Below are 26,815 nucleotides of genomic sequence, written 5' to 3'. Positions count from 1 at the left end.
CTGAGACCTGAGCCTGGTCTGGTCTGGGAAAATCTGATTGAGATAATCAAGGAAATCAGATGCCTAGACAACAGGATGCCTCAAATCACACTAGGAAAAATGAATATATGGCCCAGTCAAAGGAACACACTTACACTTCAACTGAGATACAGGAATTGAAACAACTAATAATCCATTCAATGAGTTTAGAGAAGATATAGTGAAAGTGGTGAAGGTTATAAAGAGAACACTGAACGAACATAAGGAGGAACTCAAGAGTTTGAAAAAACAACTGGCAGAACCTACGGAAATGAAAGTCACAGCGCAACAGATGAAAAACACAATGGAGACATACAATAGCAGATCTCAAGAGGCAGAAGAAAACATTCAGGAACTGGAGAACAAGACACCTGAAGTCCTACACACAAAAGAACAGATAGGGAAAAGAATGGAAAAACATGAGCAACATCTCAATGAATTGAAAGACAACATGAAGCACATGAATGTACATGTCATGGGTGTCCCAGAAGGAGAAGAGAAAGGGAAAAGACCAGAAGCAATAATGGAGGAAATAATCAATGAAAATTTCCCATCTCTTATGAAAGACATAAAATTACAGATCCAAGAAGGACAGCACACCCCAAACAGAATAGATCTGTATAGGCCTATGCCAAGACACTTAATAATCAGATTATCAAACGTCAAAGACAAGGAGAGAATCCTGAGAGCAGCAAGAGAAAAGCAATCCATCACATGCAAAGGAAGCTTGATAAGACTATTTGTGGATTTCTCAGCAGAAACCATGGAGGCAAGAAGGAAGTGGTGTGATATATTTAAGATATGGAAAGAGAAAAACCACCAACCAAGAATCCTATATCTGGCAAAAGTGTCCTTCAAATATGAGGGAGAGTTTAAAATATTCTCTGACAAATAGACAATGACAGAGTTTGTGAACAAGATGCCTGCTCTACAGGAAATACTAAAGGGAGCACTACAGACAGATAGGAAAAGACAGGAGTGAGAGGTTTGGAGCACAATTTTGGGTGATGGTAGCACAATAATGTAAGTACAGTGAACAAAGATGACTGTGAGTATGGTTGAAAGAGGAAGGTTAGGAGCATGTGGGACACCAGAAAAAAAGAGGAGCAATAAAGACTGGGACTGTATAACTTAATGAAACTTAGAGTGGTCAATGATTGTGATAAAATACACAAATATGTTTTTACATGAGGGAGAACATATCAATGTCAGCCTTGCAAGTTGGGTGATATTAGAGGAAAAAAAATCAATGCAAACTAGAATTGGGTGATATTGGAGGAAAAAATACGATCAATGCAAACTAGAAACTACAGTTAACAGAAAAATTGTATTATGCTTCTGTTAATGTAACAAAGGCAACATACCAAAGCTAAATGCCTATAAGAGTAGGATATAACAGAGGGGTGTGGGATTCTTGGCATTGGTGATGTTGTCTAACTCTTTTATTTAACTTTATTTTAATTTTATCTTTTATCTTTTTGTTGCTTTTTAGCTTTCATTTTTTTCTTTCTTTTTCTTTTTCATTTGTCTCCCTCCTTTTCTGACTCCTCCTCTTTCTTTGTGGAAGAAATGGAAATGTCCTTATATAGATGGTGGTGGTGGTGAATGCATAACTATGTGATTATACAGGGAACCATCGATTGTTTATCTAGGATGGAATGTATGGTGCTTAAACAAAACCATCTTTAAAAAAAACAAAATGGTTTGATGGTGAACCCTGAGGACATTGTGTTGAGTGAAATGGTCAGACACAAAAGGACAAATATTGTATGATCTCACTGATAAGAACTAATTATAATATATAAACTCATAGATATGAAACATAGGTTACCAGGATATAGAACGAGGCTAAAGAATGAGGAGTGTTACTTATTATGAGCAGAATGTTCAACTAGGTTGAGTTTAAGTGTTTGGAAATGGACAGAGGTGACGGTAGCACATTCTTGTGAGAATAACCAACAGTGCTGAGTGGTGTGTGAATGTAGTGGAAAGGGGGAGTTTAGAGTCATGTATGTCACCAGAAGGAAAGTTGGAGATTAAAACATGGGAATGTATAACAGTGAATCTTGTGGTGGACAATGTCCATGTTTAAATGTACAAGTATTAGAAATTTCTTTCATGAGCTAGAACAAATATATGACACTATAACTAGAAGTTAATAATAGAAGGATATATAAGGAAAAAATGTACCTATTGCAAACCATGTACTACAGTTAGTAATATCTTAACATTCTTTCATCAACAGTAACAAATGTACTGTACCAAAACTATAAGTCAATAATGGAGGGGAGGGATTAGGGGTATGGGAAGATTTGAGTTTTCTTTTTAATTTTTATTTCTTTTCTGGAGTAATGAACATGTTCTAAAATTGAAAAAAATTGTGGTGATGGATGCACAACTATATGATGGTACCATGAACAAGTGATTGCACACTTTGGATTTTTTTATGGTATGTGAATAATCTCAATAAAATTGAATTAAAAATAAACCCAGAAAATGGTTGGGGAGCCGGCAGTTAGAGCCACAGTCAAGCACAGTGGGGAGTGCCTTCCATACCCTGGGCACCCACCTCAGTATCTGGCATGGGGTGATAGCCCTTCACACACCCAAAGCTAACAACCTGTGAGCCAGGAATGGGCTGCTGCAGCAGGCAGAGGATCATGGAAGTGGGTAGTTTCCATGCCCCATACAGCCATCTTTGCAGTGGGCCTGGAGATACCCCTTCACAGTGCCATGGCCGAGAGCTTCCTTAGGGATTCCGTGGACCTGTGATGGCACACACTTTCCTCCACAGAAGCCCACAGAATGCACAGCCTAGAGGCAGGGTGCCTCATGGAAATACCATGACCCCTACACCAATCCCAGGGACTTGTGGGACCATGGCAGAGAGGGACTGTAGAGAATCTGAGCTGAAGGGTTAGATGTGTGCTGCAACCCCAGGGCATTCCAGGCTGCAGCCCCACGAACGGCTGACAGTACTGGGTCTTAAAGCCATCTTCCCTGCCAAACTGCACAGGGCACGCCCCCTATGCACAGAGCTGGCAGTCCTCACTGCACCTGGAAAATAGGTGCACTGATTGGCCCTCCACAAGACTTGGACCCCCACTCACTGCATAGACGTGGTTGGGGACAACAGGCTTGAGGGTAAGAGGTGGCTCAGGAGTGCCATCTGCTGGTAGGTCAGGGAAAGTGCACTCCACCAAGCTGTAGCTCTGTAAAATTATAGATAATTGTTTAAATAAGCCTTTATATCCTAAAAGAACCCTATCAAGATAAGCAAATGCCAAGAGGCCAAAAACAACAGAAAATTTTAAAGCATATGAAGAAACCAGAAGATATAGATAACCCAAACATCCAAATTAAAAAAACAGAGGAGGCAGAGAACTTGGAGCGATTAACCAAAGAAGTAATCACAAACACATGTCTCAGGATATAAAGGACATCAAGAAGACCCTAGAAGAGCATAAAGAAGAATTTGCGAGAGTAAATTAAAAAATAAGAGGCTCTTGTGGAAATAAAAGAAACTGTTGATCAAATTAAAAAGATTCTGGAAACACATAGCAGCAGATTAGATGAAGTAGAGTAATGAATAAGTGAACTTCAAGAAAGTGTTTTGGAGAGTGAAAGTACAAAAGAATGAATGGAGAAAAAAATAAAAAAAAATTGAAATGGATCTCAGGGGTGTGATGGACAACATGAAGCACACAAATACAAGAATCATAGGTATTCCAGAAGGGGAAGAGAAGGGTAAAGGTCTAGGAAGAATATTCAAAGACGTTGGGGAAAACTTCCCAACCCTTCTAAACAACATAAATACACAAATCATAGATGTCCAACGAACTCCAAAAAGAATAAATCCAAATAAACCCACTCTGAGACATATTCTGGTCAGATTGTCAAATGCTGAAGAGAAGGAGCAAGTTCTGAAAGCAACAAAAGAGAGAAGCGATTCACCACATACAAGGGAAACAACATAAGACTAAGTAGTGACTACTCAGAGGCCACCATGGAGGTGAGAAGGCAGTGGTATGACATTTAAAATTCCTAAAGAGAAAAACTGCCAACCCAGAATTCTTTATCCAGCAAAGCTCTCCCTCACATTTTAGGGAGAGCTTAAAATCTTCACAGACAAACAAATGCTGAGAGTATTTGTTAACAAGAGACCTGCCCTAAAAGGAATACTAAAGAGAGCCCTACTGGCAGAGAAAAAAAGAAAGGAGATAGAGGTTTGGAGAAGGGCACAGAACTAAAGAGTTTTAGTAAAGGTATGTTAAAGGAAATAAAGACAGAGAGGGAAAAATATATCTGACAAATAAAAACCAAAGGATATGATGGCTGATTCAAGAACTCTCTTCACAGTAATAACATTGAATGTGAATGGATTAAACTCCACAATTAAAAGATATAGATTGGCAGAATGGATTAAAAAAAATATGAACCATCAATATGTTGCTTACATGAGACCATCTTTGACCCAGACACACAAAGAAAATGAAAAGTGAAAGGATGGAAAAAATATTCCATGCAAGGTTCAGCCAAAAGGATGCAGGAGTAGCAATATTAATCATAGATAAAATAGACTTTAAATGCAAGGATGTCATAAGAGACAAAGAAGGTAACTATATACTAATAAAAGGGAAAATTCAACAAGAAGAAATAACAATCACAAATGTCTATGCACCCAATCAATGTGCCCCAAAGTATATGAGACAAACTTTTACAAAACTGAAGGAAGCAATAGATGTTTCCACAGTAATTGTGGGAGACTTCAATACATCACTTTCTCCTACAGATAGATCAACCAGACAGAGGACCAATGAGGAAACTGAAAACTACACAATGTGATAAATGAATTCAACTTAACAGACATGTATAGAGCATTACATCCCAAATCGCCCAGATACACATTCTTCTCTAGGGCTCACAGAAATTTCTCCAGAATAGACTATATGCTGGGCAATAAAACAAGCCTCAATAAGCTTAAAAAGATTGAAATTACTCAAAGCACATTCTCTGAGCACAATGGAATACAACTAGAAGTCAATAACCATCAAAGATTTAGAACATTCACAAATATCTGGAGGTTAAACAACACACTCCTAAACAATCAGTGGGTTAAAGAAGAAATAGCAAGAGAAATTGCTGAATATCTAGAGACAGATGAAAATGAGGGCACAACATATCAAAACTTATGGGATGCAGCAAAGGTGGTATTGAGGGAGAAATTTGTAGCTCTATATGCATACATTAAAAAAGAAGAAGGAGCTAAAATCAAAGAACTAATGGAACAACTGAAGAAGATAAGACAATGAACAGGAAACTAACCCTAAACCAAGTAGAAGAAAGGAAATAACAAGGATTAAAGCAGAAATAAATGGCATAGAAAACAAAAAAATAATAGAATAAATAAAACCAAAAGTTGGTTCTTTGAGAAGATCAACAAGATTGACAAGCCCCTAGCTAGACTGACAAAATCAAAAAGAGAGGAAGACCTAAATAAACGAAATAATGAATGAGAGAGGGGACATTACTACAGATTCCAAAGAAATTTTAAAAATTATAAGAGGATACTATGAACAACTGTATGCTAACAAACAAGATAATGTAGAGGGAATGGACAATTTCCTGGAAGCACATGAACAACCTAGACTGACCAGAGAAGAAAGAGAAGACCTCAACCAACCAATCACAAGCAAAGAGATCCAATCAGTTATCAAAAAACTTCCCACAAATAAATGCCCAGATGGCTTCACAGTGGAATTCTGCCAAACTTTCCAAAAAGAACTGACACCAATCTTACTTAAACTCTTTCAAAAAATTGAAGAAAATGGAACAGTGCCTAACTCATTTTATGAAGCTAACATCACTCTAACACCAAAACCAGGTAAAGATGATACAAGAAAGGGAAACTACAGGCCAATCTCCCTAATGAATATAGATGCAAAAATCCTCAACAAAATACTTGCAAATCGAATTCAAAGACACATTTAAAAAATCATATACCATGACCAAGTGGGGTTCATTCCAGGCATGCAAGGATGGTTCAACATAAGAAAATCAATCAGTGTAATACAATATATTAAAAAATCAAAAGAGAAAAATCAAATGATCATCTCAAAAGATGCTGAAACAGCATTCGACAAAATCCAGCATCCTTTTTTTGATAAAAACTCTTCAAAAGGTAGGAATTGAAGGAAACTTCCTCAACATGATAAGGGGCATATATGAAAAACCCGCAGCCAGCATAGTACTCAATGGTGAGAGACTGAAAGCCTTTCCTCTAAGATCAGGAATGAGACAAGGATGCCCGCTGTCACCACTGTTATTCACCATTGTGCTAGAAGGACTAGCCAGAGCAATCCGGCAAGACAAAGTAAATAAAAGGCATCCAGATTGGAAAGGAAGAAGTAAAACTGTCATTATTTGCAGATGATATGATCTTATATCTGGAAAACCCTGAGAAATTGATGACACCACTACTTGAGCTAATAAGCAAATTTAGCAAAGTAGCAGGATACAAGATTAATGCACATAAGTCAGTAATGTTCCTGTACATCAGAAGTGACTTAACTGTAGAGACACTCAAGAAAAAGATTCCATTCTCAACAGCAAATAAAAAAATCTAGTATCTAGGAATAAATTTAACCAAGGATGTAAAAGACCTATCCATAGAAAACTACATAACTTTACTAAAAAAAAATAGAAGGGGACCTAAAAAGATGGAAAAATATTCCATGTTCATGGATAGGAAGGCTAAATGTCATTGAGATGTCAATTCAACCCAAACTCATCTATCGAGTCAATGCAATTCCAATCAAAATTCCAACAACCTACTTTGCAGACTTGTAAAATCTAGTTATCAAATTTATTTGGAAGGGAAAGATGCCTCAAATTGCTAAAAATATTCTAAAAAAGAGAAATGAAGTGGGAGGACTTACACTTCCTGACTTTGAAGCTTATTATAAAGCCAAAACCGCATGGTACTGGCACAAAGACAGACATATTGATCAATGGAATCGAACTGAGAGTTCAGAAATAGACCCCTGGATATACAGTTGTGAAACATATGACAACATGGATGAACCTTGGAGACATAATGCTGAGTGAAATAAGCCAAGCACAAAAAGAGAGATATTGTATGTTACGACTAATGTGGACTCTGTGAAAAATGTAAAATAAATGTTTTATATTGTTGAATGTAGGAGACCTAGTGATAGACAGCCAATAGTGAAAAGGGAGCGATAATCTAATAATAAGTTATGGAGAGTAATCTTAATGTTCTGGGAATGAGAATGCCCTGGAACAAATATGGTTTGTTAATTTTGGGGGGGTATGGTAGGTACATGTTGGAAGCAATGTAGTTATTTTAGGTTATTTGTTTTCTTATTCCTTTGTTTTGGTTTTGTTTGAAATTTTTTTTTATTGTTTTTTAATTTCTTGATAAATAAAGTTTAAAAAAAAAGGAAAGAAAACATAAAGACTAAAATGTAATGTGGTATCCTGGATGGGATAAAATAAAAAAGGATATTAGGTAAAAATTAAGGAAATATGAAAAAGTATAGACTTCAATTAATAATATATCAATTTTGGTTGATTAATTATGACAAGTGCCCTGTACCAATGTAAAATCTTAATAGGGGAAACTGGGTATGGGGTATATGGGAACACTCTGTACTACCTTCACAACTTTTCTATAAATCTAAGTCTATCCTGAAATAAAGTTTTAAAGTAAAAAGAAAAAAATTAAAAATTAAAAAAAATTAAAAAAAGAAAAGAAAAACGAAATGGGAGGACTTACACTTCCTGACTTTGAAGCTTACTATAAAGCCACAGTAGTCAAAACAGAATGGTATTGGCACAAAGATAGACATATTGATTAATGGAATCAAATTGAGAATTCGGAAATAGACTTCAAGATCTACAGTCGACTGATCTTTGATAAGACCCCCAAAACCACTGAACTGGGACATAACATCCCTTCAACAAATGGGGCTAGGAGAACTGGATATCCATATCCAAAAGAATGAAAGAGGACCCCTACCTCACACCCTACACAAAAATGAAATCAAAGTGGATCAAAGACCTCAATGTAAGACAATACCATAAAACTCCTAGAAGATAATGTAGGGAAAAATCTTCAAAACCTTGTATTAGAAGGTCACTTCTCAGACCTTACACCCAAAATACAAGCAATGAAAGAAAAAATAAATGGGAACTCCTCAGAATTAAAAGCTTCTGTACCTCAAAGGAAAAAAAGGTGAAGAGGCAGCCAACTCAATGGGAAAAAAATATTTGGAAACCATGTATCTGATAAAGGACTGATATCTTGCATATATAAAGAAATCCTACAACTCAAAAGACAATAGTACAAACAGTCCAATTATAAAATGGGCAAAAGATATGAAAAGACATTTCTCTGAAGAGGAAATACAAATGGCTAAAAAACACATGAAAAAATGTTTATCTTCACTAGCTATTAGGGAGATGCAAATTAAGACCACAGTGAGATATAATCTCACATCAATTAGAATAACGGCCATTAAACAAACAGGAAACGACAAATACTGGAGAGGATGTGGAGAAATTGGAACTCATTCATTGTTGATGGGACTGTATAATGGTACAGCCACTCTGGAAGACAGTCTGGTGGTTCCTTAGAAAACTAGATATAGAGTTACCCTTTGATCCAGCAATATCACTTCTTGGTATATACCCGGAAGATCTGAAAGCAGTGACATGAACAGATATTTGCACACCAATGTTCATAGCGGCATTATTCACAATTGCCAAGAGATGGAAACAATCCAAATGTCCTTCAAAGATGAGTGGATAAACAAAATGTGGTATATACACACAATGGAATACCATGCAGCAGTAAGAAGGAACGAGGTCGTGAAACATATGACAACTATAGAAATCTTACTATGTGCCAGTCACTTTTCCAAGTATTCTACCTGCCTTAACTGGTTAAATCTTCACTACAACCCTTTGTGGTAGGTACCATTATTATTCCCTTTTCATAAATGGGGAAACAGAGGCTCAGAATTTAGTAACTTGCCTAAAGACAACTTGCTCAAGAGGTTGGCTCCAGAGCCTTTGCCCTTAACCATTAGGCAACCCTGTCATTCAAGGGGGGAGGAAGTAGGACCTGATTTGATAGGAGGTGAAATCAATTGGGCTTCCTTAAAGAACTGGATACAGGGGTGATGGAGGAACAGTTTCTGGCTTGAGCAACTGGTGAATGGTGACGAATTTAATGAAATGGGAAAATCTTCTTGCCTACAAATTTTGTTCAACAATTGCACAAGGACAATTTTACAAGTGATCCCCAAACTGGGAAATCAGTTCCCCTCCTGAAAAGCACTAATTCTTTGGTTGAGTCCTCTTGGATTCCCTATGCCTCAAAAGTGCATGCAGGATTGACCCAGGGCCCAAAAAATCAACAGATAAACTCACACCCTTGGTCAGATACCTCGACATATTGAAAGGATTAGATGCCACATTCACAAAGCACTTTGTGTTTTCAAAGTAGAGATTCTCCTAAAAGAGAGAAAATCTGGAACATAGATTCAACACTTGCTTGGAATTACATGCTAGTGAGCATTTTAGAATGGAAACCTGTGGCTTCTCATACCTTGTTCCCACGGTGGGGGCAGGGGTAGGGTGTTACCATTCTGTTGCTGAAGTGGAATGGTTCAGGCACGTAAGAGAGCAATTGGAAACTTGATCTCTATTTGGAATCTGTATTAGATTCACACAAATGTGGTAAGCAAATTAGAAGCTGCTGGAACTTGAAACCTCAAAGACTTTCTTTTTCTCTCATTCTTTATTCGTGCATTCATCCATCCCTTCATTCATTCATTTAATAGAGAATGCATACCTATGATGCAAAGTCCAAAAGGCACAAAAATGTATAAAATTGAAAGTAAGAGGTCCAGCTGGCTCGCTCTGGTCTGGGGCCGTCCCCGCCCCTGTCCCCAACGGGAGGTGTCCGAATCGCTGCACGGCGACCCTCCGCACCCCTGGGAGCCCGGTGTTGCGTGGGAGAGGTGGGGAGCACGCAGCCTGCAGACCATCTTCTGCAGCTTACGCGCGGCCTCAGCGACCGCCACGTCCCGCTCGCAGCAGCCCTGGGGACTGGGGGCGGACGCCTCGCAGACACTGCGCACAAGCCCAGCTCTGCAATCCGTGCGGAAATTCACAAACATGAATGGGTAACAACAGAAAATGGTACTGGAACAGTCGGAATCAGCAATTTTGCACAGGAAGCTTTGAGAGATGTCGTTTACTGTAGTCTTTTTGAGGTTGGGACAAAATTGAACAAGCAAGAGGAGTTTGGTGCTTTGGAAAGTCTGAAAGCTGCTAGTGAACTTTATTCTCCTCTATCAAGAGAACTAACAGAAATTAATGAAGCACCTGCAGAAATACCAGAACTTGTCAACAAATCTTGTTATGAAGACGGCTGGCTGATCAAGATGACACCGAGAATTCTTCAGAACTTGATGAACTAATGAGTGAAGAAGCACATGAGAAATACATAAAATCTGTTGAAGAGTGATACCCTAAATAAACACCTAAATAAACTAGTCTGAAACAACTTAATCCAGAAATATTTTAAAATACTGGTGGACAGAAATTTATAATAGCAACTTTTAGCAATACCAATAGTAAAAGAGTAACTACTCCTTCCAACTATGCTATTGAAAGAAAATACTAGTTAACTTTCTAATGCTAGCAGATAAACACAATTTGCATCTTTTTCACGTCATCCAGTGATTTTGACTAGGATCTGGTTATTAGGTTCAGAATTCATGAAATTATCTGAGGTAAAAAATACTTGTAAAAATTACATAATTCACGGGTAAGATTGTTATTTTAAGCCTCACAAAATATTGTAACTTGCTTACAACAATCCCTGGATTTGGGTCAAAAAACTTAATGCTATTTTCATTGGAAATCACTAGGAGTGGAGATAAGTTTTTGTTAGTTATACAGTGTCAGGTGAGGAACAGTACTAACTTAATTTTACAGTATACCAAATTGTTGATGCTATTTTCATACAATGAAGCAACAGCCTTGCAGCAAAGAAACCCTTTAATAATACAACATTCAACTTCATCCTTAAAAAAAAAAAGTAAGTCTCCCTTTCATCTCTGTCTCCCAGCCATTCAATTCCCCTCCCTGGAAGGCACTACTGTTATCAAGGTCTTGGTATCCTTCCAGAAATAGTCTCTACCTATATAATTGTGTGTGTGTGTGTGTGTGTGTGTTTTCAAATAGGCACCCAAAATGTCAACAACCAAGGGAAAGACCAGAGTTATAAAGGCTTAACTAATTTCTGTCCCCATCTGATCACAAGAGAGAGTGTAAGTTTCCATGAAATTCCAGGGCAGACCATATCAAAATGGCCAAGAAGTGTGTGTGTCCCCACCTGCAGCTCCAGCACACCAATGGCTTGGTCAGGGAATAAAATAGGAGAGAAGTGGGAGTGAAGGAAGATTCATCCAGAGGTGATCAGCCGGACAAAGGATCAGAGGGTATCCCCAGTGCAGATGTGCAAATGAGCTCTTTACAAACCTCAAAACAGAAACTCCTGTCTTGACAGCATCCAATCAGGAGGAAAAAGGGGCTAAGACATGATTCTGGAAGTAATGATGGCACATCATTATGCTTTGTAAAAATTGTATTAGATGTTTAGTAATTGAGACCTTCCATAGACACACACACACGTAAACACACACATGCACCTGCACAAACAATTTAAATGGAGCCTGTATCTTATACTAGTTTCAGAACACTGCCTTGGCAAACATTAGTAGAAAGTGTCTGAAAGTTGTTTTGTTTTGCTGCTTTGTAAAAAGCTAGTGGATGTGGGTGTGATTTCCTTTTCACCCAAAGTTCTAAGTTTGATTACTAAGCTAAGAACAGATTTCCTGACAGTTGTTTGAGTCTCTCACAATGTATGAAGGCAGCTATACCTGCTATAAATTTGTCTAAGGGGAAGCCCAGAGCCCCCACAAATATCATATTTGTTCCCTGAGAGAAACCATGTGAATTTAGAACCCTTCCTTTTTAGCTAAAGGGAGTTCAAGCCCTCCACCAGTTGCTGGAAAATAATTTATTTCTGTGATTAAATCTTTTGCAATTGTAGTTGAAGATAATGCAGCCTCATTAAGCCCTCCCTGGAAATCCATCTGGGTTGCTTAGAGGTAATACTTGACACAATTCAGAAGACCAGCCTGATGGCAAAGTCCAGTAGAAATCCACCCGGATTATCTGAGGTATATAACTCAGCTACAGTTCTGACATGATGAATTGGATCTTTTGGAATAAAGCTGAAATCATTTGAAATCCAAGAAGGAAGTGCAGTTTTCCTGAATTCAACTGGGTAATACCGTAGTTCAGTGCCATAGCCAAACACAGAGGCTTCTCCTTTTACTGTTATATTGAGTGAGAAACTTATTTGGATACTTGAGAGTGTGGCCTTTGGTCATTTAAAAACTAATGTAGCAGGGAGAGAAATGTTTGGAATGCTCCGGATCATAAAAATGTTTCTGTAGCCACAGATGCCTTCATGTAGAGGCCTGGGACTGTGTGGAAGTAAAAGAGGAAGAAACACATTCCCCAGCTTTTCTTATCAGAAATATCAGAAATATCAGAAAACCACTGTCTGATATTGAGCATATCAGGGATCCCTTAAACAAAGGCCCTCCCCCTCACCCCACACCCTGCCTTACCTGAGAGTAAGGACTTCTGTCCATGACATGGGAGGAGTGTAACAATAAAAAGTAGTCTGATTTTATTTATAAACCCAGAGACTGGAAAGTTTATGAGAGAATGGCCCAGCTTGTGAGAAAATGTTATCAGAATCACCTAGAGAACTTTGCAAACTGCAGGAATATCCTCTAATGTTGAGAAATCCTGCCTTTAAGGTAAAATGCTGTCACTTTAGCAGGTATTCGCTTTTCACGAATGCAAACATGAGCACTAAATTTCATAGCAGGAAACAGAATATCCTTAGTATGCTTTTTTACAAAGTTATCTGAAAGAAAACTCCCTACCTTTTTAATTCTCCAAGAACTTTTACACACTTAGGCTTCAGCATGAGAAATGCTTACCTCAAAGAAGACAGGAGAAACTGAGGGAGGGGTGAGAGAGGGGTGTTTCTGGGTCCAATCTCCCTTATAAAACTTGCACCAGGGACACAGCTGCCTGGAAGACATCTCAGGCCAGTACGAAGGGGGCTTCCAAGGACAGAGGGCAGAAGGAGTTACCCTAAGTGACCTGGAAGTGAGGAATCCAGAGTGTGAGTGCAAATCACACCCAAAAGAGTCCCCACGGTCAAACCAGAGGAACCAATCTGGTACTGAGTATTTTATGTATATCTCGATACTTGTAGAACTAGGGCCAAATGAGAATTAAAAGAGAGAAGGTACAGTATATAATGATTATATGCTCTGAAATGTAGATATAGTTCAATCCTAAAAACAAATGGGGAAAGGACTGGATACAGCATATGCAAAATACTTTTCAACTCTTTTGAAAAATGATATTGGTGGTAGTAGTATTAATATTGATAGTCTGAGACTCTTGTAAATATAATATGAAATAAAACAAATATTTATGTAATATTCCAATTCTAAGACATGAGAACTAGGATTCTTAGGATGGAAAAAAAAGAAGATACAGATATAATATAGGAGGGGTTAGGTAAAAACCTAGTAGACTTGAATTTGAATTGAAAATAAAAGTATGAACTCATGAGATATTTTAAATTAAAGCAAAAGTAATAGATATACACATTTGCTAGCTCTATCCTTTGAAGAAAAACTTAGATACAATCATTAACCCAGAAGCAATGAGCATCCCCAGCTCCTGGTTTGTGGTCTTGAAACGAGCTTTTTTAAGAAACCAGGCTTTCTGGAGAAGTAATGGATTTCAGGAAGTGGATACAAAAGATGAAAGATGAACTTGGAGTATCTTGTCATTCCAGATAGCAATGAAATCATCCAAGATTACTAGGGGAATGTACAATGACTCAAGAATCAACTTGGAGAGTCTCTCACTGGGCAAAAATGGGGCTATTTGAACTTCAGTAAGGATAATTGTAATGGATTGAAATCCATCAACTATATTTAAATCCATGAGTTGAAATTTATAGATTTTTAAAATCCATGGGTAACTTTGGAAAATGACAGAAAACCAATTATCTTGAAAACTGGGTAAATAAAAGATTCAACAATTGTATATACAAACTGTATCACTGCATAACCAAATAGTAGATGAGGGGAAACAAAATGATAGAATTTTAATATCCCCATTTTGCAACCTCCAAAGAATCAATATATGGAACTGCTGAACATCAACAGTTGCTAATATCAAAAAAGAGAAAACCAGGCATCGTGTACCTCCTGATGAAAAAGCACAAGACCAAATATAGTCTTGCCAGAAAGGAACTAGCCTGAGTCTGATGCAACTTCTGGATCCAGCTGCTAGTTTACAAGAAATTCAGAGGACAGAGCAACATGCTGATCTGCACCACGAGTGTACAATCAGCAAAGTCCAGAATGTGGGAAACTCTATGAGTCAACTACTCTGGGGTTCTTCAACAAACAAATTTTAAATAAAAGAGATTTGGGGGAAGAAAGGTTTAGCCTGTAGATTAAAAGAGACTGGACAGTAAAAATTTGGCCAGACTAACTTAAGGTCTAGGGATGCAGAATTAAGTGACAAAACCATAAAGAATCAACATAAGAATGTGATTACTATAAATATCAGGACAGGGATTACTTCTAGGGAGCAGGATGGGGTTGTGATCAGGAAGGGGGAAATGAAGGAATTTCTGGAGTGACTGGCAAAATTCAGTTTCTTATATGTTTGTGTAATTTCCTGTACCTGTGTGAAGTTTTATTAACAATATTTCAACTATAAAAAAACAAAAGCAGGAGGGCATCAGAATCCCAGGGGCATCTAAGGAAGAATATTAGAAGATTCTGACAAGGGGCAACTAGGAAAACATTATAAGTTTATCTTTGTACATCCCCATTGTCATGGTTTAGCTCATCCTGCTAATCCCCCTACTTATTAATTGTAAATCAATAAACAGAAAGGGTTCAGGCAGTTATTCTCAGAAAGGAAGCAAAGGGGGAAGACTGCATCATCCCATTCATTCATGCTTTCATTCAGATTGAGAGTTATTTTATGACAGATTCTGCAAGATTCTGGCACTATAATGATGAGTAAGACTTAGTCCCCACACCCAAAGACCTCACAGCCAATCTTGGGAAGAAAGGAACCCCAAGAGGTGTAGAAGGGGTGATGGCTTGGACACAAAAGGCTGAATTCCCTAAGGGCTCTGAAAAGGGCAAAAAGTGACTCACAGTTTGTAGCCAGAAATAGAGAATTAGTCTGCTTAGGTCTACAGACCTGACACCAGGAAACTTGCATACCAATTACTAACATAGTCCTCATTTAACTGACTGCATGTAAAACAGTTTCCCACTATTTGGTAGTTCAAAACAAAAGGTATTTGTCAATAATATCAGTTGATTTTGAGGAATGTGATATGGGAGAACTACACAAATAGGTTCAAGAATGTTGATGATGTTCTCATCGGTAATTGAATGGCAGGTTCATGACTGTTCACTTTTCTACTGTATTTCATAACCTCCATACATGTTACATGTATTTTTTGTGTGTTATTAAATATTACGCAATAAAATCTAATAAAATAGCAATTAAATATCAATTAAAATAATATTATAGGGTAAAATTTAAAAATCACCCCTTCCCAAATTAACTAACTTATCTGTCGCAAGTATCATTAGAGTCAAAAGAAAAAAATACAGTTTTGAGGCCTGGAAGAGAGACATGCAGCTACTTTCCTGCCCTTCCATGTAACCAATATAGCAATAATATTAGCAGATAGCAATTTTATTAATATTAAAAACATTACTGTTAATTCAAAACACTTGTACATCTCTTTACAAAGCATATTCTCAAACATTTGTCTCATTTGATTTTCACAAAACCCTGCACTGTAAAGTCCCCTGAAAAAGTCACCACAGTCTCCCTCAGAAACCTCATCTAATGTCGACATGAACAAGTAATCCCCACCCCGCCGTTGTTTACCACCTCATTTCCTAGTGCCTGGCACATTTCTATATCCTAAAACCAAGGGATCCCAAGAGTAATTAGCATTTAATGCAGGGTGCTGTGAGCCAAATATACACCCTGTGCTCACGCTTTATGCACGTTAGTTCCCCTACCCCTCCCAGCAGTCTGAGGAAGAAGTAATATGATTGTCCACTATTGAACATATGAGAAAATGGAGACTCAGAAAGGTTCAATCACTTGCCCTGCTCGAGTGGTCAGCAACAGAGCCAAGTCTAGAAACCGGACTCACCTGACACCAAAGCCACGGTTCCTAATCCCACTATATGACGCTGCTCCCCCAAAAAGTAAACCGTCCAGAAAACCGCTCCCTGCATCGTCCCAATCACCAACTAAGGGCCCCAATCGAGGCAGCACTCATGTCATTCCCATTCTATCTGTCCTACTCACCATCTCGGTTTTTGGAAGCACGTCCCGCTGAAGAAAGATCATGCGCTTTAAGTGTTCTGAGTCGATGCCTTCTGACAGTTCGTAGAGCAGGTTTCTAAGATGTAATCCAAAATGAAAAATAAAACCCCACACTTGCAGAGGACATCCCAGTAAGCCAAATGCTTTGACAAACATTCGCTTTCATTTGAATGATCACGACCCTGTGAGTAGACAATTATTACCCCATTTACAACTCGAAAACTAAAACATTGAGTTTCTAAGAGAATTGCTTAAATTAAGATAACAGAGTAAGCAATAGAGGCAGGCCTTCTGAGTCCAAGTCTGGTGCTGTTTTCCATCACACAGGGAAGGCGTAAAATACAATTCAACATATCCTCTCTTTACCTGGCTCTATTCTAAAAACGCAGGCTTTTTTATAGACCTTCAACAGAGAAGACCTGATGCCAACCAATATACACTCTGCCACGAAAAAGAAAGGAAACCACTCAAGCCTCTGGAGATTCATATTATTGATGCATTAGTCAACGTCACACATGAAATTAAACTTCACGATCAACAACTAGAAAACTGAATATTTCATTCACGCGTAATACCCCTGCAAACCAGAGACTGTCCCTCAGATGTTTAACCAGTGGAGAGGATATATTGATTTCTGAACTTTTTACTCCCTTCACTGACCCAAAAGTAGCCCTGGTTCTGATGCAGGAGCTACATCAGACAACAATTTAAAACAGTGTTGTCTAAGGTCTGACCCATGATGCCTGGATTTTGCCTCTCTGGGTTCCTTCCACCCAAAAATCATTCGCATGAACAATTTCCCTCCACCCCAGAGCATAGCTCCTTTTTTGCTTATTTGGCTCGAGGGATGCATTACTATATTCTCAAGATCCCAGGTTGTAGGTAGGAGCCCCAGTGAACACAGGAGGAAGAACTTAGAGTGCAGAGGGGGCAAACAGGAGAAGCAGCAGGCTCAGCTCCACGGAGGTGGGCTCCACCCGACGGTGAGAAGCACAAAGAGAAGCCACCTCCAGGCCCAGAACAGGTTTTGAAGCTTTGCTCTCCTCCCAACCTTTCGTCTTACAAGCACCTGAAGCTAAGAAACCTCCTGGTTTAGAATCACTGTGTCATCCAAGGAACTAGATAAAAATATCTAAATCCCAACTGCCTTTCAAAGCCCAATGGCTTGAATGAACACCAGCTGTTTTCAGGATAAAGTAGGTGAGAAGGAAGTAGGTGAGAAGGAACACAGACCTCTCCTCACCTGAACAGGGAGATCCTCCTCTGAGCGGGCAGCAAACGCTGCATTTGCTCCTTGGTGTACCCGAGATGCTTCAGCAGCGATTTCTGCTTGCTGATGTAGAGAAGCTCGGCCAGCAGGAAAGGATCTTCCTCGGTCAGCTGCTCCTCTGTCAGGAGCTGATCAAAAATCTCCCAGGCTGACTGGCACTGCTCTAGCTTCTTATGGGAGAGACAGTCTCGGCAGAGAAACTTGAGGGCCTCCACATCTTGGGCCCCCAGGTTTTCATCAATAGTCAGAAGTGTCTGGCGAAACTTCATGCTACAGTTTTCCCTCAAACCATCTCCCAGACCTTGACCTTGAGATGTCATGACCAGCCTGAACGAGCACAGAGGTGGGGCAGGAAGTTAGAGAGAGGATACACAGAACCCAACTGCCCAGGCCCTCTCCCAATCCCAGCCTCCTCTGTTCTGGGCATTAGATTTTCCTAGAAGTGCTGGAAAATAAAAATTACTGCGAGACTGCTGCAAATACCAACAGCTCAGAAAACTTCACCCCAACATGAGCTTGCACGTTACTCCTTAGGAGGGGTGGAAGGAATTGTTATTGGGATTCAGTTTGTGCTGATTTCTCCCAAATCAAAATATCGTCAAGTGGGAGAAGGATCAGGAGGCCTCACCTCTCTCAGGCCAGTAGCCCGGCCGAAGCTCTTAGGCCCAAAGTTCATTCCCACCAAACAGCAGAAATAACACTTGGACTTAGGCTTTAAACTTTAGGAAAAAAAAAAAATCTGGGGGTTTATGCTTCTGAAGTGTCCACCAACCCAAGGACAAGGAGGTGACGTGGCAGAGGGTGGTGGTTGTTTCATCCTCAACCTCAGATGAAATGGAAGCCACAGCTCTAGGCCCGGAAGGAAAGGGTAGCTTTAGACGAGTCGCGCATCAGCGTAGGAAGTTACAAATTACCCAAGTCAGTATTTTCACCTGACGGGATAATAAGCTGTGGTATTCTGTACACTAGATTTCATTCTGATCAGAGGAGCAATGCATTGAAAAATTTTTTCACAATTATATTATTCTTTCTGTAAAGACTGGAGGTATATATTCACTAGGCAGGAGATGGTTATTTTTAGAAACAGGAATCTATTTTCTAAAGGAAAGAGAATATCCCCCAAAAATAATAATAGAGTGGTTATATCAAGGAAGTATAACTATAGATAATATAAATTTTTTTCTTGGCTCTTTTATGAGTTTGTCAAATTTTATGCAATGAACTTACATTACTTTTGTTAGGGGAAAAAAATGTCATTTTTCATGGGATCATTATTGAGGTCTTACCGTCTAGTAGCCCTGAGGTCCAATGATTGGCCATGGAAACACCTTCCTATTCTAACACATCCATACATTTGCCTTATACTTTCCTGAAGATTCTGATCTCTTGGCTTAATGAATCTGCTAAACTTGGTCTCCATTTGTGGATCAGCATATGCATATTCCTGCCAGTTAGAAGACATGCTGGAGACTCCCTGTTGTTTGTGGATTGCTTTTTTTTCCTTTCAACTTTCATTTTCCCTGGCACAGCAAATAAACCCAGGCAGAAATAGTGTCACTGCTGACAACAAGTTTTTATAAGTTTCTAGGACATGAAACGGGGGAAAAGGCTAGGCGTAAGACCCAGGCAGTGGAGAATTGGGATGCGGAGAAGGGGACGGGGTGATGGGGGGGGGTGTTACATACCTTCAGATCAAATTCCACTAATCCTCTGGAGATAAATGGTTCTTGGGGAAATCGCCTGAAAGCACAGTTTAAAGGAATTGAAATCTTCCGCGTGCTCCAAGTTCCAAGGAAGTTCCCATTTGCGCGGGAAGAGAACTCAAGGCTTGTTGCTGGCTGTGCAAGAGAAAACTGGATCTTCTGGTTTGAGGTTTGGGTAACTCGGTATTAATTTCCTGCTGATGTCATTATGCCTGTCTGTCTTTTCCCCTCCCCTTTCCTGAAGTTAGGATAACCCTGACAAACAGCGTCTCCTAAAGGCAAATTCACAAGTTTCTTTTCCATTGTAGAGCTCAGGATTTTCCCAGGTAAAGCCAAAGCCTCCTAGAAATGAACTCCTGGAAGTCATTAAGTCCTCCAGCCTTTCTCTCAGATCACAATCCCCTTGGAAAGTCCAAAAGGGAAGTATCAATTGTCTTAACTATCTCCTTTCCCAAACTCACTTGACCTGTAAAATAAAATAAAATCCAAAAAGCTCATGAGATAGTAGTTAGCCATCTTAATCCTTTCTCAAATAAGTCCATGTACAAATAAAAGTTTTGAAAGTCAAAAAGCTTAGGGGGCTGGACTACAAGCCCATTTGGAAGTACTTGCAGGGGAGTAAAAACTAAAACATTTATCAATTGACAATAGACAAAACTTATTAGACTTTATCAAATCTGTCTTCAGGGTGCATTCTGTTCAGCAGGAAAGAAAGATTTTGAAGAAATTATTCCTGATAATAATAATAATTATATCATATGTACCATGTACCAGGCGCTAAGTATTAACAAACATTTACTTAATCATTCTAGCAACCCTAAAGGGTATACTATTACTATGATCCCTGCTTGATGTGGAAACTAAGGCACAGAGAGGTTACATAATTTACCCAAGGTCACTCAGCTAGCTAGTGGCAGAGTCAAGATTCAAATGAGGAAGTTTGGCCTCTGAGTTCATGCTCTCACTACACTATAATTAAACCAATTCAAAATGTGCAGAGTTCTTGAAAATCTTAGAAAGATGTTTTATCTCTGAAAAAGCAAACCAAATGACACTTTGATTAACGTAAGTGCTAAAATACATTCCCATATTCTAGGCATTCTCCAGAGAACTTCATGTTTAAGAAAGACAAGCCCTAAGTTCTGGTCTTGGTCAGTTGTTCATTTATATATATTTCATTTCTTGGGCAACATCTGGGGTGGCAATTTGGTGACAGTGTCATTTCTCATCCTGTTCATAAAGTACATTGACTCAACTTTTTTCAATTATATGAAATTGTTAGCAAGTAATTCCTATGTTATTAAAGCACTGAACTGGACACAGTGAGAAAGCAAAAATGAATAAAACACAGTGCCTGCCTTCAATAACAGTTATGTCAACTACCATTTCTTGGCCTCATCTTTTCTGATTAACTCTCATAGCAACTCTGAAGATTGCCATTATTATCCACATCCTATAGATGAGAAAACTGAGGTTCAGAGAGGCAAAATATCATGCCACTATCACAAAGCTTGGAAGAGGTGAGAATTCAGAACTCAAACCCAGGGCTATTTGACTCCAAATCCCATGCTCTTGATCCCAAGGCTACTGCTGCCTATAACCCAATATGACCATAATGTAATATCTATAACTATTGGGTAGGGTATGGGGAGCCCCAAGTAGCAATGGATGAATCCAGACCAGGATGCCTGGTGAGGCTTGTTGAAGGAGGAAGTATTTGAGTTAGCCCTTGAAGGTAGAGGTAGAATAGAGAGACTGGAAGTAAAAACCTAAAACTGTGTCCTAGTATTCCTCAAACTCAAGGGAAACACTTGAGCCAAGTTATAGAGGGGAGATTGTGTGTGCATAGATATTTGTATTCAGCATTTCACACTTCCTCACATTTGGAACACAATTACAGAGGTCATGCTAATGATGAGTTGATAGCAAACAGAATAAACACTCTGAGCAGCCTCTTCCCTGATTGGTTGCTGACTCATGAGTCATGTGGGTCCATATGAAGGGCCAATCAAAACCTTCATAACCTTTTATAATGGTGGTATCTACCTCTGCCCTGGTGACAGCCTGGAAATGCCCAGCTGTTTCTTTTCAGTTCCGCCCTGCTGAGGCAGGGTGGGGGGTGGGGCTTCCCACCCCAGGGATTTGGGGGGAGTTCCCTACAGTGGCCCAAAGTTCCCTATCCTCTGTTCAAGGAGGTTTTTGGAAGAGTAAAGATATGTGAACTAAAAAATTGATGTAGTGAAGGAGTGTCAGGTATATGAGCTGAAGATCTTGGGACAATGAAACTTCCACTCCACCTCTTAATCCAGAGGTAGTGGTTCCTTTGAGTCCCTGCCGCATTCCCAATATCCAGGACTCCCCCTGCCCCCAACACACACCTTTATCCACACACTGCAGAACTTCCCCAGGATCAGTCTTATCTGGGTATATGGGAGCATGGTGAAACTAAATTCTGAAGGAGAACACTTTTTCTGGGAAGGGTCCCAGGAAGGATTTCTAGGTAGTGAACTGGTAGGGACTCCAGCTAGACAAGAAAAGTATGACCCATTTTGTGTTCACTATACTACAGACTGATCTACTTTAACATTTCTCTTTTCTGATTATAAAAGTGGGGAAAGGGGGGAGGGGAAGAACTTCCAATATTTAATGTAGAAAAATGAGAAAACAGATAAATGCACACATAGTCATCTATAATCCTATAACTCTGTTAACATTTCAGTGTATATCCTTTCACATTTCTCAGTGTATAGTATTTTCCAAAAATTGGATTTTGCTGTACAATTGGCTTTTTTCGCTTCACAACACACATATAGTTCTTCACGTCATTAAACAGTCTTTGAAAACATGATATTTAGTGGCTGGATGATATTCTCTTCCATGGATGTGCCATAATATACTTAACCAATTTCAAATTATTGGACATTTAACTAATTTGATTTTTTTGCTATTGTGAACAATGCTGCACTGGTATTTTTATAGATAAATCTTTGCATACATTTATAATTATTTCTTGAGGATGAACACAAAAGTAGAATTAGCAAGCTGATCTTTAAACTCACTCTTCCTCAGTCTGTGAGCCCCACTTTCTTATCCAAGTGGGTTTGAGGGAAGAACTAAGTCATTCAAGGATGGCAAAACCTCAAAGTTCCACAAGATGGTGGTATTTCCCAAGAGTTAAACAAATAAGCTAGGGAGCTACTTGTGTTTGTGTGTGACTGATTGACTAAAATATTTCTAATGCTGCTAAAAAAAGAAAAGAATCAAAAGATAAAAGCAGAAAGGTTCTTCATTTATAGATAAGTGTTTTTCTAAGACAAGAAAAAATAGAGAGAAAACTGCTTTAGCTTTTGATTTAACAATTTTTCAAGAAAACAACTTATCACCTAGCCACAACCATAAAAATCTACAAGGCAAGTGAGATGCCAGAAAGGGAGTTCAGTTAAGATAGCGATACTCCCCAAATCCGTCTATATATTCAGTGTGATCCCTATTAAAATCCCAGCTGCCCTTTTTGCAGAATTGACAAGCTGATCCTGCAAGTCATATGGAAATGTAAGGACACAGAATAGAATCGCCAAAAGGATCTTGAAAAGGAAAAAAGTTGGAGGACTCATTCTTCCCAATTTCAAAATTTAATACAAAGCTACAATATTCAAGACAGTGTGGTATGGGCATAAAAAATAGACAAATATATCAATGGAACAGAATTGACCCTTACATTTGTTTTTGATGAGGTTGATGAAACAATTCAATGAAGAAAGAACAGTCTTTCCAACAAATGGTGCTGGGACAACAGGAAAACCACATGCAAAAGAATGAAGGTGGACCCTTACCTCACAGCACATTTAAAAATTAATTCAGACTGGATCAAATACCTAAATGTAAGAGCTAAAACTATAAAATTCTTAGCGGTAACATAGTTACATAGATATACCTCTTCATGACCTTAGATTAGGCATTTGTTTCTCAGATACAGCACCAAAAGCACAAGCAACAAAAGAAAAAAAAAATAGATAAATAGGCCTTCATCAAAATTAAAAACTATTGTTCTCTGTATTCACTATTTGCGATAGATAGAGGAGGCCTAAGCGTACATCGACTGATTAACAGAATGGTGAACTGTGGTATATGCATACAGTGGAATACTGAGCAGCTACAAGAAGGAAGAAGGCATGCAACTAGATGAATGGATCTTCAGGACAGCATTTTGAGTGAAATAAGCCAGAAATGAAAACACAAATATTATAAGGCCTCACTAATACAGACTAACTATAATGTGCAAACTCTGAGAATTGACCCTTAGAGCACAGGTTATCAGGGGAAGGCAAATTGTAAAGGTCCATAGATTGTAAGCTCTTACAGCAGTCACATTATTTCTGAGTTGTAATGGTTATCTCTAAATTCTAAGATGCTGAGCTCTTTGCGTATAACTGGTTGGTCCCTGGAACTTTGGGTATCTGTGTGACACCTGAGACTCAAAGCTGAAGTTCAGCAGCTATAAATGTATTACCCCATATAGCAACTGTTAAAAAAGCTGAAAAAGCATTCAGAGTTCAATTAAGATATGAATGAAGAGGATCTGGTTAGGACTAGGGCAAATCAGTCTAAAGGGTAAAGGACAATACTGACAGTGTTTTAAAACTTTAACTTCTGTGTGAGACCAAACGAAGAGATGCTTATTTGGTGCAAAATTTATATTTTCTATAGCACACTAAATAATTTAACTTGCATGGTCAGTTTATTCAAACACCATAATTACATACATGGAACTTTAAATAGGGGGTGGAATCTGGTTGGTTTGTACAGATTAGTGTGAAGCCCTGATACATCCCAGAGTAATTTGGGCAGAGAATAAAAAAGTATTTGCAAAACCTCCTTGAGGGGCTGGGGGAAAATGTGGAAATATTAAACTTCCCCACCAGGGGAATTACTGATATTCTCGCAAGCATTGGCACTACCAATTTAAAAGGCCAAGTCCTCAATCTTGGGGCTTGCCCTTATGAAGCTTGTTACTGAAAAGGAGAGGCTAAGCCTACTAATAATTGTGCCAGAGTCACCCCCAGAGAACCTCTTTGTTGCTCAGATGTGCCCCCCCCCCAAGTCCACTCAGCAGTTAAACTCACTGCCCTCCCCCACTATGTGAGACATGACTCTCAGGGGTGTAAATGCCCCTGGCAACATGGGACATGACTCCCAGGGATGAGCCTGGACCCAGCATAGTGGGATTGAGAAAGTCTTCTTGACCAAAAGGGGGAAGAGAAATGAAACAAAATAAAGTTTCAGTGGCTGAGAGACTTCAAATGGAGTCAAGAGGTCATTCTGGAGGTTATTCTTATGTATTACATAGATATCCCTTCTTCAGTTTTTAGTGTAATGGAATAGCTAGAAGGAAACACACGAAACTGTCAAACTGCAACCCAGTAACCTTGATTTTTGAAGACAATTGTAGAACTATGTAGCTTACACGGTGTGACTGTGTGATTGTGAAAACCTTGTGGCTTACACTCCCTTTATCCAGTGTATGGACAGATGAGTAGAAAAACGGCAACAAAAATTAAATAAATAATAGGGCGGGATGGGGGGGATGGAATATTTTCGGTGTTCTTTTATATTTTTATTTTTATTCTTATTTTTATATATTTTTGAGCAATGAAAATGTTCAAAAATTGATTTTGGTGATGAATGCACAACTATATGATGGTACTGTGAAAAATCCATTGTACACTGTGGATGACTGTAGAGTATGTGAATGAATGAATCTCAATAAAAAAAGTGGTTGTGCTACAAAGGACACTATCAAGAAAGTAAAAAGACAACCCACAGAATGGGAGAAAATTTTACAAGTCATATATCCAATAAGTGACTATTATCCAGGATATATAAAGAACTCTCACAACTGAATAATGAAAAGACAACCCATATAAAAATGGGCAAAGGATTTGATAGACGTTTCTCCAAAGATGTACATGAAAAGATGCCCATCATTAATCAGGAGGGAAATGCAAATCAAACTACAAGATACAATTTCATACCCGCTAGTGTAGCTATAATAAAAAAGACAAAAATAACAAGTGTTGGGGAGAGCATGGGGAAATTGGACCCCTCATACACTGCTGGTAGGGAAGTAAAATGGTGCAGCTACTGTGGAAAACAGATGGGCAGTTCCTCAAACTATTAAACATAGTTACCATATGAGTAAACAATTCGACTCCTGAGTATATATTCACGAATTGAAAACATATGTTCACAGAAAAACTTGTACATGAATATTCACAGCAGCATTATTCATAATAGCCAAAAAGTGAAAATAATTCAAATGTCCACCAATTGATGACTAGATGAAACAAAACATGGTATAGCTATATAAGAGCATATTATTTGGCCATAAAAAGGAATGAAGTAAAAAAAAAAAAAAAAAAAAAAAAAAAGGAATGAAGTTCTGATACATGCCACAACATGGATGAACCTTGAAATAATTATGCCAAGTGAAAGAAGCCAGATACAAAAGGCTATATATTATATGACTCCATTTATATGAAATGTCCAAATAGGTAAAGCCGTAGAGACAGAAAGTACATCAGTGGTTGCTGTGGGCTTGGGGGAGGGAGAATAGGGAGTGACAGCTAAGGGGTGTGGAGTTGCTTCTGGGGTTGATGAAAATGTTCTGTAACATGATAGTGGTGATGGGTGAAAAACTCCGTGAATAAAGTGTATATACACTGAATTGTACAGTTTTAAAGGATAAATTTGATGGTATGTGCATTATATCTTGATTTTAAAAAAGAAAAGGAGATCTAGGATATGTCACAATCCTGTCAGAAACCACTGATCAACATATGACCTAAGTCATCGATAATAGTGTAAATTGTGTTTAGTACACTGCTTGCTAAAGTAAGATAAAAAATGAATTTATCAAAAAGGTATATGGGAACTCTGTATTTTCCACATAATTTTTCGTAAACCCATACCTTCTCTAATAATCCATTCGGGAAAGGAGACAAAAGTTCCAGTTAAGAAGGTAACTGGCTTCACAGAGAATGGAAGTAAGTAGCATTTTTTTTTATTTGAAATAAATTCAAAGTTATAGGAACAGTTGCAAAAACAATACAAACCCCAAACACAGAACTCCAGGATACCCTGACCCCCCTCCCCTGATACCCCAATCCACCAACTTTAACATGCTGTCACATTGCTATTTCTTTCCCTCCCTCCCTCCCTCCCTTCCTCTCTATCATCCATCATC

General features: G+C 38.7%; 1 protein-coding gene and 1 pseudogene across 1 annotated transcript in view; one reads left to right on the top strand and one right to left on the bottom strand.

The window, feature by feature from the left end:
• CASP10 (caspase 10) overlaps positions 1–19,727 on the bottom strand; it is a 45,185-nt gene extending 25,458 nt beyond the window's left edge. The window contains exons 1-3 of the mRNA XM_037849974.1: positions 19,555–19,727; positions 17,843–18,196; positions 16,582–16,675 (exon numbers count right to left, since the gene is read on the bottom strand). Of these exons, the coding sequence (XP_037705902.1) occupies positions 16,582–16,675; positions 17,843–18,189 (441 nt within the window). The 5' untranslated portion in view covers positions 18,190–18,196; positions 19,555–19,727. The remainder of the gene's footprint in view (positions 1–16,581; positions 16,676–17,842; positions 18,197–19,554) is intronic.
• Positions 9,928–10,576, top strand: LOC119544504 (annotated as a pseudogene).
• Positions 19,728–26,815: the final 7,088 nt, after the last annotated feature.

This window comes from Choloepus didactylus, chromosome 9 (assembly GCF_015220235.1).
Source record: "Choloepus didactylus isolate mChoDid1 chromosome 9, mChoDid1.pri, whole genome shotgun sequence".
Lineage (NCBI taxonomy): Eukaryota > Metazoa > Chordata > Mammalia > Pilosa > Megalonychidae > Choloepus > Choloepus didactylus.
The sequence above is the reverse complement of the archived record's forward strand: the minus strand, read 5'-3'. Positions and strand labels throughout refer to the sequence as shown.